Source organism: Capsella rubella, unplaced genomic scaffold (genome assembly GCF_000375325.1).
Source record: "Capsella rubella cultivar Monte Gargano unplaced genomic scaffold, Caprub1_0 scaffold_3, whole genome shotgun sequence".
Classification (NCBI taxonomy): Eukaryota; Viridiplantae; Streptophyta; class Magnoliopsida; order Brassicales; family Brassicaceae; genus Capsella; species Capsella rubella.
This window is the reverse complement of record NW_006238921.1, coordinates 12893485-12907454: the sequence shown is the minus strand read 5'-3', so window position 1 is coordinate 12907454 and position 13970 is coordinate 12893485. Positions and strand designations below refer to the sequence as shown.

The 13970-nt window shown below is 35.2% G+C and overlaps 4 protein-coding genes across 4 annotated transcripts; 1 reads left to right on the top strand and 3 right to left on the bottom strand.

The window, feature by feature from the left end:
• Nucleotides 1-1277: 1277 nt before the first annotated feature.
• On the bottom strand, nucleotides 1278-2722 carry LOC17891160. The gene is made up of 2 exons (XM_023786173.1): nucleotides 1586-2722; nucleotides 1278-1349 (listed from the first exon to the last, which is right to left on the bottom strand). Exons 1-2 carry the CDS (start codon nucleotides 2720-2722, stop codon nucleotides 1278-1280), a joined length of 1209 nt encoding a protein of 402 aa, XP_023641941.1.
• Nucleotides 2723-3525: 803 nt separating this feature from the next.
• Nucleotides 3526-7657, top strand: LOC17893927 (beta-galactosidase 13). Its single transcript, XM_006299858.2, has 18 exons — nucleotides 3526-3787; nucleotides 3869-3964; nucleotides 4057-4169; nucleotides 4279-4345; nucleotides 4443-4535; nucleotides 4639-4782; nucleotides 4869-4963; nucleotides 5044-5149; nucleotides 5226-5310; nucleotides 5408-5526; nucleotides 5632-5799; nucleotides 5896-6071; nucleotides 6177-6283; nucleotides 6363-6472; nucleotides 6562-6672; nucleotides 6743-6847; nucleotides 6935-7429; nucleotides 7513-7657. Exons 1-18 carry the CDS (start codon nucleotides 3563-3565, stop codon nucleotides 7645-7647), a joined length of 2550 nt encoding a protein of 849 aa, XP_006299920.1. The 5' UTR covers nucleotides 3526-3562; the 3' UTR covers nucleotides 7648-7657.
• Nucleotides 7658-7749: 92 nt separating this feature from the next.
• Nucleotides 7750-10236, bottom strand: LOC17893627 (L-ascorbate peroxidase 3). Its single transcript, XM_006300125.2, has 9 exons — nucleotides 10039-10236; nucleotides 9803-9927; nucleotides 9486-9535; nucleotides 8885-8950; nucleotides 8744-8792; nucleotides 8559-8641; nucleotides 8389-8468; nucleotides 8190-8295; nucleotides 7750-8053 (listed from the first exon to the last, which is right to left on the bottom strand). The coding sequence occupies exons 1-9, from the start codon at nucleotides 10152-10154 to the stop codon at nucleotides 7856-7858; spliced, it is 873 nt and encodes a 290-aa protein (XP_006300187.1). The 5' UTR covers nucleotides 10155-10236; the 3' UTR covers nucleotides 7750-7855.
• An 844-nt stretch (nucleotides 10237-11080) lies between these two features.
• LOC111831549 (disease resistance protein RML1B) lies at nucleotides 11081-12885 on the bottom strand. Its single transcript, XM_023786172.1, has 4 exons — nucleotides 12850-12885; nucleotides 12356-12655; nucleotides 12032-12237; nucleotides 11081-11960 (listed from the first exon to the last, which is right to left on the bottom strand). The coding sequence occupies exons 1-4, from the start codon at nucleotides 12883-12885 to the stop codon at nucleotides 11081-11083; spliced, it is 1422 nt and encodes a 473-aa protein (XP_023641940.1).
• Between the last annotated feature and the right edge of the window lie 1085 nt (nucleotides 12886-13970).

The window sequence follows — 13970 nt, the reverse complement described above, 5'->3', positions numbered from 1 at the left end:
CAATGAGAGGAAAGCTATAAAGGTAGAAGCTTTTTCACCGACGATGAATCAGAGAATCGAAGAGGGAAGAACTAAAGAGATTGATTTGTAGGGTTTAGAAGAAGAAGTGAGAAACAGAGAATTTTGATTTCTCGATCAAAGAAGAAGCATTGAGTTGAGAGAAAAAAGTATATTTTAATATTTAAAAGCAAAATTAATTAAGAGGTTAATTAAAAGAAAAGGAAATTGATAATTATATCTCAATCATAACGGTTATATTAATATGAGTTTTAGGAAATCAATACGAGATTTTGTTTCTTACCAAAAAAAAAACGTACACTAATATGAGATTTTGTTTTTCTTCATCACAACGGTATTATTACATTTATTATACAACGGTCATCTTTCCTAATTTCAACATTTTTTAACCTTGTTAAATTTAATATAGAATTTAGGAAAAAGGATATATTTTAAAACAGTTGTCAATTATACTATTAATTCACTGAAAAATCCTAGAACTATTTTATTGACCTATTTTTGAGGAGTTATTTTAGGATATTCATACATACATACATATAACGATTTTAATAGTTGGTCCCAAGTCCCAAAATATTAAGCGACAGAGATACATTCAATAGACAAGAAGCAAAGTTAAGATGCCAACTAAAACCCAATCTAAAGCCATAACCTAAAACTTAAGACAATACCAATTAAAAACACAACGTACTTTTATTTAGTAACTTATTCTCCAAGACACCCTCATCACATCCATCATCATTAGGGTTTCGAGACAACTAGATTTTGTTAGAATTTTAATTCAAATTTGCATTAAGTTCTTATGCACTTCTTGAGTCGCCATTTTGATAATCGCAGCTGGTTAATCATGAACCAAGTGTCTACGTACGTACGTTCTCAACATAAGCATTGTCTCACATTTCTTTTTGGTGGTGAGATCCTTTGATTGAGAGAAGACATTTTGTGTTTGCCCACCAAATTAGGCAAAACGAAAAACCTCAAAATCATTATCAATCTATCCAACTGATTAATGAAGCAAAATCTCATTTACCCACAATTAGTTTGGCTCTTCCTCCAAATTTACAAATTTGTAATCTCGAGTTCCCCTTGTAAGTTCCTTGACAGAGCAGACGAGCTGGAACTGGAAGGGCAAGACTGAAATTGGGTTCCCCGTGAAAAAAGACATTCCAAAGAGCAAACGCGTTGAGAAAGTTCCTTAGAATGACTCTCCAAAAAGGCAGGGAATGTGCAACGAAGTTTACAAATGCTACAAAAAGGTCGAGTCATACTACTGTTGGGAATTGCTCCACCTTGAAAGTATCCCTTCTCAGTCCATGGTGTTGCCTTTTGCAAAACTTTAAAAAAAAAAAAACAAATTTAAAAAAAAATTGACTAGGCTACAAGAAACATGGTAAAATCCTACTAATTTTTATACGAAAAATGTGGTAGGAAATATACCTGAAATGTCCCTCACGTAATAGTAAGAGTGTTTGCGATATGAGTAATTTATTGGCTTGAGATAATATAAGTCACCAAGAACACATTTAATATGGAGAGTGACTCCACAATCTGCACACGTATAGAACCATACCTTTGGATCTGTCTTTGTCTCGCATATATCACACCACAGTTCACCGGTACCATTGTTGCCACCAAGACATAAAGACAGAAAATGATCATCACACCTGTGTTTTACCTTAGCGGGTAAAGTTGCACAGTTTATGTCCAAAGCGAAATCACAAACGATACAGCTTAACACATTAGGTGAGTGTAAGCCACATGCCACACAGGACTTGGACTCCTCCAAGGTGAGGTATAATGGATGAAAGAAATCGCATTGCACGCATTTGTAGTACATATCATCGTAGATGGGAAGGAAGCACGCAAAACAGTGAATCATCTTGGAATCAACAACTCTATCTTCACAGAGTATAAGATTGTGTTGTTCATGACTAAAATGAATGATTTCCTTTTCACCGTTTATTTCCTCGTATGGATCTTTGATTTTTTCCTCTTTTTCAGGCACATCTTCGAGTTCTTTCATATCCCATACTTTAAATTTCGTTGCACATTTTGAATGAACAGCATAGTTTGGACAACGCTTGCAATAAAAGGCTCCAATACTCCAATCTATCTTTTTGCGACAAACTCCGCATGGTTCCCAATTTCCCCGACCGAGATGATAGGTGAGAGAAATGCGATGGTCATGCCTGTTGATGTTTATGATTCGCGGTAGATCAATGCAATCTCTGTGGATCATTAAATTGCATTCAATGCAAACATAGGGATTACACTCTCCAACCAAACCACATGCATTACAAATGAATGAGATCTGTCTTGGCAATAGGATGAATGGATGCTTGTGGCTCCTCCCATCAAAAACAGAACATCTACCGTTGATCTTGCAATATTCGTCGATGCTGAAGTCGCAAATGGAACAATGATAGAACGCTTTCGAGGGGATTTCTCCACACAAATGACATTTTCCATTAGTATAGTCGAGTGTTTCAGGAGATACCTTCCTGAGGTGGTGGTTAGAGTGACCGGCAAATTTGAGTGACCACTCGATGCATTCCTCGTGCGCCTGTAAGTTGCATCGCTTGCAGGCTAGACCGACTCCTTCTGTTCCACCGCAACCATCACAAGATGGTTTATCTTCAACCCCAAATGTCACTCTAGATAGATTATGGTCGAGACAAGGCATCTCTACTACTTTACCCATAGCCATATTAGCTGTGTGGTGATGAGGAATCTCAAGAGCTTATATTGCGCTTGAAGCTTTTGAAACATGTGTTAATGTTTTAATTTAGTACATGAGTGGCCGACAAAACTAGCTCATTGATGTAAAAACCAATGCAACGTGTATGCCCCTATTTTCAAATTAGGTAATGTTAATAAATTAGAGACTTAACTCATTCATTATGTTTGATTATACATGTACATTATAGTATTATATTTGATAGCATGTTAGGTTATTCTCTTTTATCGTGAGTCGTGATTCGAAAAAAAATTATCCAACGACCTGATCCAAGTTGATTGGCAATAGTAGTCTAACAAAACTATTTTATGTGGTGTGAACGTTTTAGTCTAACCCACTAGATCCCTACGTTTTGAACGTTGGTATGTAAGCCCTTAACCAAGTGTCTACGTACGTACGTTCTCAACATAAGCATTGTCTCACATTTCTTTTTGGTAGTGAGAGAACCTTTGATTGAGAGAAGACATTGTGTGTTTGCCCACAAAATTAGGGCTCTTCAAACAAAAAACCTTAAAATTAGAAAATTCAACGAAACAACCAAAACCAAAACGAAAGGATTAAATAAAAGAAATAAAAAAGGGAGAGTTATTAATTTACAAAAATAAAAGTGAAAAAATCTCAAATTAAGATGCGTGAATTTCTCTGAAACCTTATGTTTCTCTACCAAACATTCTCTTAATTCATTTTCTTAAAAAGTCTATTATTTGACTTCTCCTTATTTTTATAATTCCTTCGACAAGGAAAGTGATCCCTTTGGTTGGGTTTAAAAAACTATAACAAAAACAAGAAAAAAAGAAGAAAAATAGTGAAATGAGAATACATTCTTATGATAATTCATGGCTTTTATTAGCCATTCTCGTGATTCTCCTCTCCTTCTCTGGAGCTCTCTCGAGCAATGACAAAGAGAAAGAGAAGAAGTCGTCGACGGTCGATAAAAAGAAAGAAGTAACTTATGATGGAACGTCTTTGATCGTCAATGGAAATAGAGAACTCCTTTACTCTGGCTCCATCCATTACCCTCGTAGCACTCCTGAAGTAAGTTACTAATACAATTCTTGGTTATAGTTTTTTCATCTTTTTTACTTTTTTGACTTAGTTTTTGAGAATTTTGTTTAGATGTGGCCAAACATCATCAAGAGAGCAAAACAAGGTGGGTTAAACACAATTCAGACGTATACTTTTTGGAACGTGCATGAGCCTGAGCAAGGAAAGGTAATTTAAAATTTTGACAAAGATAACAAAAACACACATAAAGATTCATCTCATTGTTTTGAGGAAATTTTATTTTGTTGTTGTTGGGACAGTTCAATTTTTCGGGTAGAGCCGATTTGGTGAAGTTTATAAAACTGATTGAGAAGAATGGTATGTATGTAACATTGAGGCTTGGACCTTTTATTCAAGCTGAATGGACTCATGGGTATGTTTTATATGTTATGTCATTTTTTTATTCTCTCAAAATGCTAATAAAAGTCTCTTGTATATGTGACATATATGTTTCTTTGTTATGGTTATGATGAAAACATCAGAGGACTTCCTTACTGGCTGAGAGAAGTTCCCGGGATCTTCTTCCGTACCGATAATGAACCTTTCAAGGTATCTTGTTTTACACATATGTGTATGTATGATATTTAGATATGTGTGTGACGAGAGGAACAATTAAAGAAAATGGAGAAAACTATTTGGTTTGTAGGAACATACAGAGAGGTATGTTAGGATGATACTTGACAAGATGAAGGAGGAGAAGCTTTTTGCTTCACAAGGAGGTCCCATTATACTAGGACAGGTAACATTGACAAAAGAAAAACATAAAGATCAAAAACTTAAAAACACATTTGTAAAATATGAATCATAAAAGTTTTGAAATTTTTTTTGTAAATTGGATTCAGATAGAGAATGAGTATAGTGCGGTTCAACGAGCATATAAAGAAGATGGGTTAAACTACATCAAGTGGGCATCTAAATTGGTACACTCGATGGATTTAGGGATCCCATGGGTTATGTGTAAGCAAAATGATGCTCCTGATCCTATGGTAAGTCGTCTTTTATAACACATATTCATGACTATAAAGATATAAATCACAAAATGTTAAATCAAGAACTTCAATGATATTAACAGATCAACGCTTGTAATGGACGACATTGCGGTGATACATTCCCTGGTCCAAACAAAGACAACAAGCCATCTATGTGGACAGAGAACTGGACTACTCAGTGAGTTCTTCACTTGAACTCCTCTATTAGTATCTTCTTGAAACAAAAAGAGAATTAATCTCTTGTAATTTTGATTGTAGGTTCCGCGTTTTTGGCGATCCCCCAACACAAAGATCTGCAGAAGATATAGCCTACTCTGTTGCTAGGTTTTTCTCCAAGAATGGAACCCATGTTAACTACTATATGGTAAGGGACCGAAAAACCGAATCGAAAAAGAGATATATATGTTTAAGGATGTTGTCCAATTTTTGCTTTCCTATAGTATCATGGAGGTACCAACTTTGGAAGAACCTCTGCACATTATGTGACCACTCGTTACTACGATGATGCACCTCTTGATGAATACGGTAAAACTAGAATGAAAAAAAACTTATAGCATATGATCGTTGTGAATGCATAAAATCGAATATACATATGATCATTTTCCCTTTTTGTTGGATACAGGATTGGAAAAGGAGCCTAAGTACGGTCATCTAAAGCATCTTCACAACGCGCTTAACTTGTGCAAGAAGGCACTTCTTTGGGGACAGTCTCGAGTCGAGAAGCCTAACAATGAAACAGAGGTAATTTCTTCAATATGCATCATTGAAGTTTTAAATCTTTCTGAGAAAATATACATAGAAAGAATCAGTTTCTTGATTTTAACTTATGTATTTTTGTAATCGCAGATTCGATACTACGAGCAGCCTGGAACTAAAGTTTGTGCAGCTTTTCTGGCTAACAATAACACAGAAGCAGCAGAAACCATCAAATTTAAGGGAAAGGAATATGTTATTCCACCTCGCTCCATCAGTATTCTCCCTGACTGCAAAACCGTTGTTTATAACACCGCGGAGGTGATGATAAATTCAAAATCTTGTCACAAATTCATCTAAGAGAAAAATAAATGAATCATGAATTTTTAGTTTATTTTGGTTGCTATTGTTTTTCAGATCGTCTCTCAGCATACTTCAAGAAACTTCATGAAGTCGAAAAAAGCGAATAAGAAGTTTGATTTCAAAGTGTTCACGGAGACAGTGCCGAGTAAGATTAAAGGTGACTCTTATGTACCCGCTGAGCTCTACGGTTTGACCAAAGACGAGACTGATTACGCATGGTACACAACAAGGTATGTAAGGATATAATTGTGAGTATATGTATACCTATGAAATGAAAAAATCTTCTAGACACATTTAGAAACATCAAATACCTATTTGTTTAATCTTCCATGCAGCTTTAAAGTAGATGATAGTGACCTTTCTAAGACGAAAGGTAAGCCTACGGTGAGGATCGCTAGTCTTGGCCACGCGTTGCATGTATGGCTCAATGGAGAATACCTTGGTAAGATTGAGAACCATTGATGGGGTAAAACATTTTGATGTTTTTACAAAAACTTGACCTAATTAATGAAGTTGTTCAGGAAGTGGACATGGTAGCCATGAAGAGAAGAGTTTCGTCTTTCAGAAACCAGTTTCTCTAAAAGAAGGAGAGAACCACCTCACCATGCTAGGAGTTTTAACTGGATTTCCAGTAAGAAACACTTTAAAAATGATTTCATATATAATAACGAAAACATGTAAGTTTTGATGATGAGATATGTGAATGTTTTGTATCAACAGGATAGTGGATCTTATATGGAGCATAGATACACAGGTCCTCGTAGTGTTTCTATCGTAGGTTTGAGCTCTGGACCACTTGATCTCACTGAAGAAAACACATGGGGAAACAAGGTTTGTCATGAATCTTAATTACAATCTCGATTGTCGTGGAGATTTTTGATCTGATTTTCCAAATTTTTAGGTGGGTATGGAAGGTGAAAAGCTCGGAATCCACGCCAAGGAAGGATTGGAGAAGGTTAAATGGGAGAAACTCTCAGGAAAAGCACCGGGACTTACATGGTACCAGGTGGGAAAAAAACTCATAACTCTCAGCAAGGTAACTTGAGGAACAAGAATTGTAACCTAATGAACAATGTTTGAGATATTATTGCAGACATACTTTGATGCGCCAGAGAGCCAAAGTGCAGCAGCAATTAGGATGAATGGAATGGGGAAAGGTTTGATTTGGGTGAATGGACAAGGTGTTGGTCGATATTGGATGTCGTTTTTGTCGCCATTAGGACAACCTACCCAAATTGAGTATCACATCCCTAGGTCTTTCTTAAAGCCCAAGAAAAACCTTCTGGTTATATTCGAGGAAGAACCGAATGTAAAGCCAGAGCTTATCGATTTTGTTATCATCAATAGAGACACGGTATGTTCTTACATTGGAGAAAACTACACTCCTAGTGTCCGACACTGGACCAAGAAGAAGGACCAGCTCCAAGCCATCACCGATGACGTGCATCTCACGGCTAGTCTCAAATGTTCCGGCACAAAGAAGATTACCACTGTGGAATTCGCTAGCTTCGGAAATCCCAATGGAACTTGTGGAAACTTCACTCTTGGAAGTTGTAATGCTCCTGTCTCTAAGCAAGTGGTCGAGAAGGTAAAAATACAAACTTGGCTTATGTTTATACCTAATGTTACATGAGGAGACTTAACGCAAACTTTTGTTTTTCGTTTTTGCAGTACTGTTTGGGCAAAGCAGAGTGTTTGATTCCGGTGAACAAGAATACATTCCAGCAAGATAAAAAGGATTCATGTCCCAAAGTTGCGAAGAAGCTTGCTGTACAAGTCAAGTGTGGCCGTGACAAGAAGAACTAAGGATTCGTTGAACGGTTTTATACATTATGTAATTATGTTTAGTAGATATACGTAAATAATGCATTGATTTGTTGTACCAATTTTTGAATTTGTAAAAAAATGTTTTGCTGTTAAAAAGAAAATTAAGGATTAAAAAGTTATATCATAAGAAAATTAAACGATAATGCAGAGATATAAGAAGGAGAATCGTTTCTTCTTTCTATTTTATTTACTTGATCCTTTTGCGAATTTCGTAGAAGTAGCCTAAGGCCACCACAGCAGCAGCGACTGCAACCCCGACTGCACTATGTGCCAGCACCGTGCTGTTGTCTGTTATCACCTTAGTGACTGAAGATGTTGGTGTGAACCCGAGCTCTGAGAGTTTCTTGTGTGACTCTGCATAGTCTCTGAAGAATGCATCTTCGTCCTGTTGAGAGGCAAAAGTTAGAAATCAAGATGCAACTGCATCATAATCTTAGCTTGTAGTCGATGCAGCTTGCACGCGAATTGATACTTGAATCGGATTTTTGGATCAGAGTAAAGATAGACTCCCATAATTATACCTTTGCGTAAAGCTCGACGTAATGACGAAACTCAGGGACTTCCAACAATGTCTTGTCCGTTGAAAGTTTTAGCAAGCCCTCTGTCTCTTCTTCTTTCAGCAATTCCCTGTAGTACCAACAATGACCATGGTTTAAACATCAGTGAACAAAACAACTAGTTGTTTTCTCCAACCAAACAAAATCTGTCAGAGGATCTTACACAAAGTATGAGTTATCAAACTTTAGAGGATCTTGAGTCCATGGTCCATCAAAACCAGATCTCTCTGGATGAGCCCTTCCCTACATATTGTAATCTAATTAAAATCTGCATATGTAACTTATATATTAAATACCAAACAAAAAATGTGAATCGTGAAATCAAGTATTTACCAGAGTATGAGCTCCTGAGAGTGCCACAATATCTTTATCAGACAGTCCCATCCGGTAGAAGACATCTTTGAGATGTTTGAAACCTACATGCAAAATAGCAGACATAACTTCAAACCCTCATTAAGGAAGATAACATTCAAAATGAATGTTTGTTGAACATCGTGCAAACTCCATGACCCTCCAACCTTGATGAGCATCAGGAAGTCTTCCTTCGTCAGTGCAGGCGTTTGAATCCTATAAGAGAGAAACATACAGCTAATTTATAGTTAATTGCTTATGATAGTAAGTTGTAATACCATTTATCTTAATGGCAATGACAATATTACTTTTCGGCCAGGAACAAAACTGATGTCAGGGCCACCAGTAACTTCAACCGCTACCACACCAGCAAGCTGAAAATGACCGAATCAAATTCATGTGAATATGACTGAGATCCGAAAGTTGCTTGCATAAGATATAGCACCATGCTTGTAAACACTTGTTTTGGGATATTCACAGCTATAGCCTTAACATTATGATGCCAAAGGAAGAAAAGGTGGTACAATACATGAGATGTTCAGTCTTAGAAAATGTGATATAGGTGTAAAAGCAAAAACATGTAAGCCTAGTAAGTCCAGGGCTAAATAGAACACCACTGATGAGTGAATAGTTTAAGGAGACCAATTGAAATGTTAATGCAGTTTTACTGACACAGCCAAATTTAGGAATGTTTTCACACTGCAAATAACACAAATATTTTCAATCCTGAAGCACAACTGTCAATTTCCCCTGTTTCTACACACCGAGGACCGCAATCACACAACTCAACCAACTTAATCTAGCATCTTGATGAGTTTACACAATAGTCAATTCCCCTGTCTCTACACCATAAGTCATACTTATACGACTATGCAATCATAAACAAAAGCAAAACTCGTTTTTAATTACCTGGTATAGGTCCGCATAACTGATGTTGGGATGTTTAGTTTTCACTTCCTCTGAAACAGCAAAAAAATCAACATCAGAATCATAAGAAAACAGTCATCTTATGACAAATTGATACATCAACACCACATAGTCATCTCAAGGTCAGTGTATACAACGATTATGTCTATACTTAGCAAGATTTCAAAAACCATATGATATATTACGTTCCGAGCTAAGTAAACAGAATCCCTAAAACGAAGAACTCAATCAAATACTCAAATCTCAACTCCAATCCTTAATCCACCACAGAGTTGGAAAAACGAAAAAAAAAAACGCACCACAGAGATCAAGAGCAATCTTCAAACCACTATTAGCACCATGACTATACTCCTGTTCGTTCCGAATCGAGCCATTAGGTCCACCAGTCTTCGATTCAGCATCATAAGTTCCAGCGTCATGCCACCTTCTCACAAAAACCAAAACCAACGAACCATCTTTAACAAATCAAATTCACAAAAACATCGCGAGATTTTTCTCAATCAAAACCCTCGTCCGTACTAAAGAGGAAACTTACGCTAATCGGAGCATGATCGGAGCGCAACTCTTCTTAGCGATGAGAGCACGGAGTTCACGGCGAGCCTTATCTATCTCCTTGAGGTAATCATCGTCAACCACCAGTGCTGCCGCCATTGTTACAGCTCCGAGACTGAGCGTGTGGAAGATATAACAAACAAATTGTAGATTTTGTGTTTTTTTTTTTTCTATTTAATTTTAGTTTTTGTTGAAGTTTGAGCCGAAGAGATAAAAAGCACCCAATGGGGAAAATGCGATTAGATGGATCGGGTGTCAGTGATCTTCTGTTCTCGGCAGTATACTAACCTCTGGTGGACCACATTTGGCTTTATTTTAGTATTTAGCGTTTAGACATGCGTGTCATTTTATGTCATCGAAACGGCACACTAGTAGATTTAGGGTATTTGAACGGGAACGCATGTTTGTGTCATCGGTGTTTTTATATCTTTTATATTTATATTTATTTTGGTAATTTTTTTATTTTTTTTCTTAATCGCTTACTCAATCAAATCATAAATCATATGCTATTGTTAACAGCCTAACACACTCATTTTAATGTTTAATACCACTTAGCACCATTATACATGGGCTCATAACCAAATAAACGACTCTTAACAAATCCTAAGTTAAGAGTTGGTCAAGAGCCCATAGATAATGGTGGTCTTAAAACTTTAACTACTTGTTTCTCTAAACTCATGTAAGCTTAAACCAATAAAGTCTTTATGACCAACTTAGGTTTAATTTTTATATTTATTACTATATTATAATTAAGTACTCTCTTCTATACTTTTTTAAATGATGTTTAAAGTTGTTACACTAAAAAAAACACATATAATTTATACATTTTCCATTAAAACATCATTAATTAAAATGAAATCAACTAACAGAAAATATGATGTAATATATGATTGATTAAAAAATATTACTAAACATTTAAATTTTTGCTTAAAAAGTTGAAAACATCACTTAAAGTAAAACAAATTATTTTGACTTAAAACGGAGGAAGTATTTATTTGTTAGTGATTAATCAAATTTGATGTGTATTAATAATCGTCTTCATCATCATCCGTAGTTATATTATTGTCAATTTCTTCATCGCCATATGCCTCAGTGTTGCTTCCATAGGTTCTATCCGTCAAGATCTGAACACCACATTCAAAAATGTCAAAGTCTTGGTATTTGCTGTTGAATTTGAACGTTATCTCTTTGCTAACTTCTAGCCATATGTATTCGTCAAAAGAGTCAGAGTGAAAAATAAACAGATGTTTAGTTTGGCTTCTGGAGATACCACAAGCAAGATCCTCTACGGGGTACAAGTATCCTTTGCGCACTCGGCGACATAAAACTCGGGGATCATCACACCATTCTTCATTTTGCTGGTGAAGGCAAATAACAAGGCAAATCTTAAAACTTGAGAAAGCAGAAAGAGGAAAGGTCAGCTTATTCCCAATGGCTCTATGTTCGAACTCTGTAGGCAGTTTGCTTCCAGGTAAGCATGACGACCCATATCCGAAAGATTGTTGTTCGATAATTGCTCTTCGTGCTTGTTGGTCCAATTTGAAGCAGTTGGTGAAATCGAGGTGCGCATTTTCAGTGTCCAAAGAGCAAAATATGGTCTCAAGTGATTCACAATCTTGTGCTAAAAGGTACCTGAGTGAACGAGGGAGTTCTGGCAATAATGTGAGTTTTCTGCAGCCATAAAGTCTAAGTTCTGCTAACTTTCGAAGACCTTTGAGGCAGCAAGAAATACTTTCAAAAGCAGTATTGCTCAAGCACAGAAAAGTTATATTCAAGGGGAGTTGAGGTAGTGTCTTGAGTTGTTCATTGCCATGGACATTGAAAAACTCAAGTTGAGACCAAAGCGTAACTGATGTAGGCACATCTTTCACTGATGTCTCCGATATATCGAAAATCTTGATGTTCCTATATATGGAAAATTTCGCAGCCGTGACCATCCATTCATGTGGAGGGATTCAAGAGATTCCAAGTTCCACTTCGTTGGAATGACTTCCAGGTTTATGCAATAACTCATCCCCAAGTTCTTTAGTTTATGAAGATTCGAGAAAGAAGGTGGAAGCTCTACTAAACTCTTGCAAATTGATAGTTCCAACGTCTCAAGATTTGTAGCCTTTGAAAGATCCGGGAGTTCCTTTAAATCTACCGAGCCATGCAAATCCATCTTCTTGAGATTTGCAATTGGCTAAAAGGTAAAAAAAAAACCACACAAAACACAAAGAAGAACATCACATAACACGAAGAGATAGTATGTACATAATTACTCATGTATATTTTCTTAGTAAGTTAATATTTTCACTAACTTGGATACCATCCCACAGCTTCTCGAGCTTGCTATACTTCATATCAAGTTCGACAAGATATTCAGGATAAAATCTACTAGGGAGACTCTTGCTTGGATATGCCTCCCAATGTAGTAACCTTAGACTACGCGGAAACTCCATCTCGTTAGGTATGTGCACTTTATCATCATTCCCATCAACTCTGCTTTTGTAGATACGGAGGAACCGAAGATTCCGCATTCTCTTAAAAGCTCTATCACTTATACACACTTCGATGATTCCTGTTGTATCAAATGAAATGCCGGACACATCCCCAGTGCCCTAAACCAAATATCAAATAAAAATGATATTATTAGTAAACTAGTAAAATTATTTTAAATTACAAGGAGCAAAGGAATAACACAAATACAAGAAAGAAGAACTTACTGTATCATTTTCAAAGACATCACAAATCTTTTGTGAATCAATTAAAATGTGACGCTTCCATGGTTCCTGTCTATGAATTGCTTGTCTACCCACTTGTTGTAGTAACTAGGTAATGTCCCGCGCATATGCGCGGGTTGTTGTATATTTATTCAATTATTTTAATTTATTTATTATTTATAAAAATAGATTAAATAAATTTTAATGCTTATGACATTTTTACATGTTATTTATTTAAATCATACAATAGAAGCATACATCCATATCTTTTGAATTTATTCGTTAATTAATTGTTCAATTAATCAGTTTTGATAGTAATTTTCTTTAGTACTTTTCAGTATTTTTTTATAAAACAATAACATTGTTAATGATAAAAATAGAAATGATATTGGGAGAATTTAAAAAATACCCCTTTAAAAATACCACTTTTTAAATTTACCCCATTTTCAAACTTTATCAAAACAACCACTAAAAATGTTGAAATTTATCCAAGTATGTGTGTAAACTTATAAATATACACAAAATTACCTTTATTTGTGTGTAAAATTTTATTTATTTCAATGTCTTACAAATTGGTTTGAATATAACAAAAAAAATATTTTGTTAAAATAATTACATACTTTAAAAATAAAATAAATATACATGAATATGTGAGAAAGAAAAAAACATATAAAGTAAAACAATGAAAATGGTTTATTTAGCTTGATTTTCTTATGGTGCGATGGTCAGAAATCAATATTTTTGAATCCCATCGATAAAGTAATTTTCTTATAGCCATAAAATATTATTATACATATGTATTATACATTTAATAGCATAAAAACAATGAAAAAAATGAAGAAGAAATATAATTGAAAAGAAAAGTTTTAACCATAATCAAGCTCTTACAATGATATCTTAATTGAGCTTTCAACCCATGCAAGAACGTTAAAAATTAAACGAAGAAAATATTGAGAATATCATATATGGTGGAGGAGGATGTAAAAATGAGTATTTATAGGATAAAATATGATGTAAGTTACAATTCTAAAATAATTAAATCAGAGGAGTTATAATTATATTTTATAGTGTGTTAATTGAAGTTAAATGGAGGAAACAAATAGTCAATTGAAAGGTTATATTATTTAAGTTACAATTTAATAGTAAAGTGTGGATTTCAAGTATGAATTGAAGTATATGACTAAATGTGTTAGATATTTGGTTTAATTAAAAA

Bases quoted from the DNA above. Each gene is read 5' to 3' on its own strand.
- LOC17891160 (XM_023786173.1), bottom strand. From the start codon at position 2,722: ATGGCTATGGGTAAAGTAGTAGAGATGCCTTGTCTCGACCATAATCTA. The intron at 1,350-1,585 runs GTATGGTTCTAT...TTTTTTTTAAAG, and splicing joins AGACAAAGACAGATCCAAAG to TTTTGCAAAAGGCAACACCA.
- LOC17893927 (XM_006299858.2), top strand. From the start codon at position 3,563: ATGAGAATACATTCTTATGATAATTCATGGCTTTTATTAGCCATTCTC. The intron at 3,788-3,868 runs GTAAGTTACTAA...AATTTTGTTTAG, and splicing joins ACCCTCGTAGCACTCCTGAA to ATGTGGCCAAACATCATCAA. The intron at 4,783-4,868 runs GTAAGTCGTCTT...TGATATTAACAG, and splicing joins ATGATGCTCCTGATCCTATG to ATCAACGCTTGTAATGGACG.
- LOC17893627 (XM_006300125.2), bottom strand. From the start codon at position 10,154: ATGGCGGCAGCACTGGTGGTTGACGATGATTACCTCAAGGAGATAGAT. The intron at 9,536-9,802 runs GTGCGTTTTTTT...TTGCTGTTTCAG, and splicing joins GATTGCTCTTGATCTCTGTG to AGGAAGTGAAAACTAAACAT. The intron at 8,469-8,558 runs GTAAATACTTGA...TACAATATGTAG, and splicing joins TCTCAGGAGCTCATACTCTG to GGAAGGGCTCATCCAGAGAG.
- LOC111831549 (XM_023786172.1), bottom strand. From the start codon at position 12,885: ATGCGCGGGACATTACCTAGTTACTACAACAAGTGG. The intron at 12,238-12,355 runs GTTAGTGAAAAT...TTTACCTTTTAG, and splicing joins AGCTGTGGGATGGTATCCAA to CCAATTGCAAATCTCAAGAA. The intron at 11,961-12,031 runs GTGGAACTTGGA...TTCCATATATAG, and splicing joins CTGGAAGTCATTCCAACGAA to GAACATCAAGATTTTCGATA.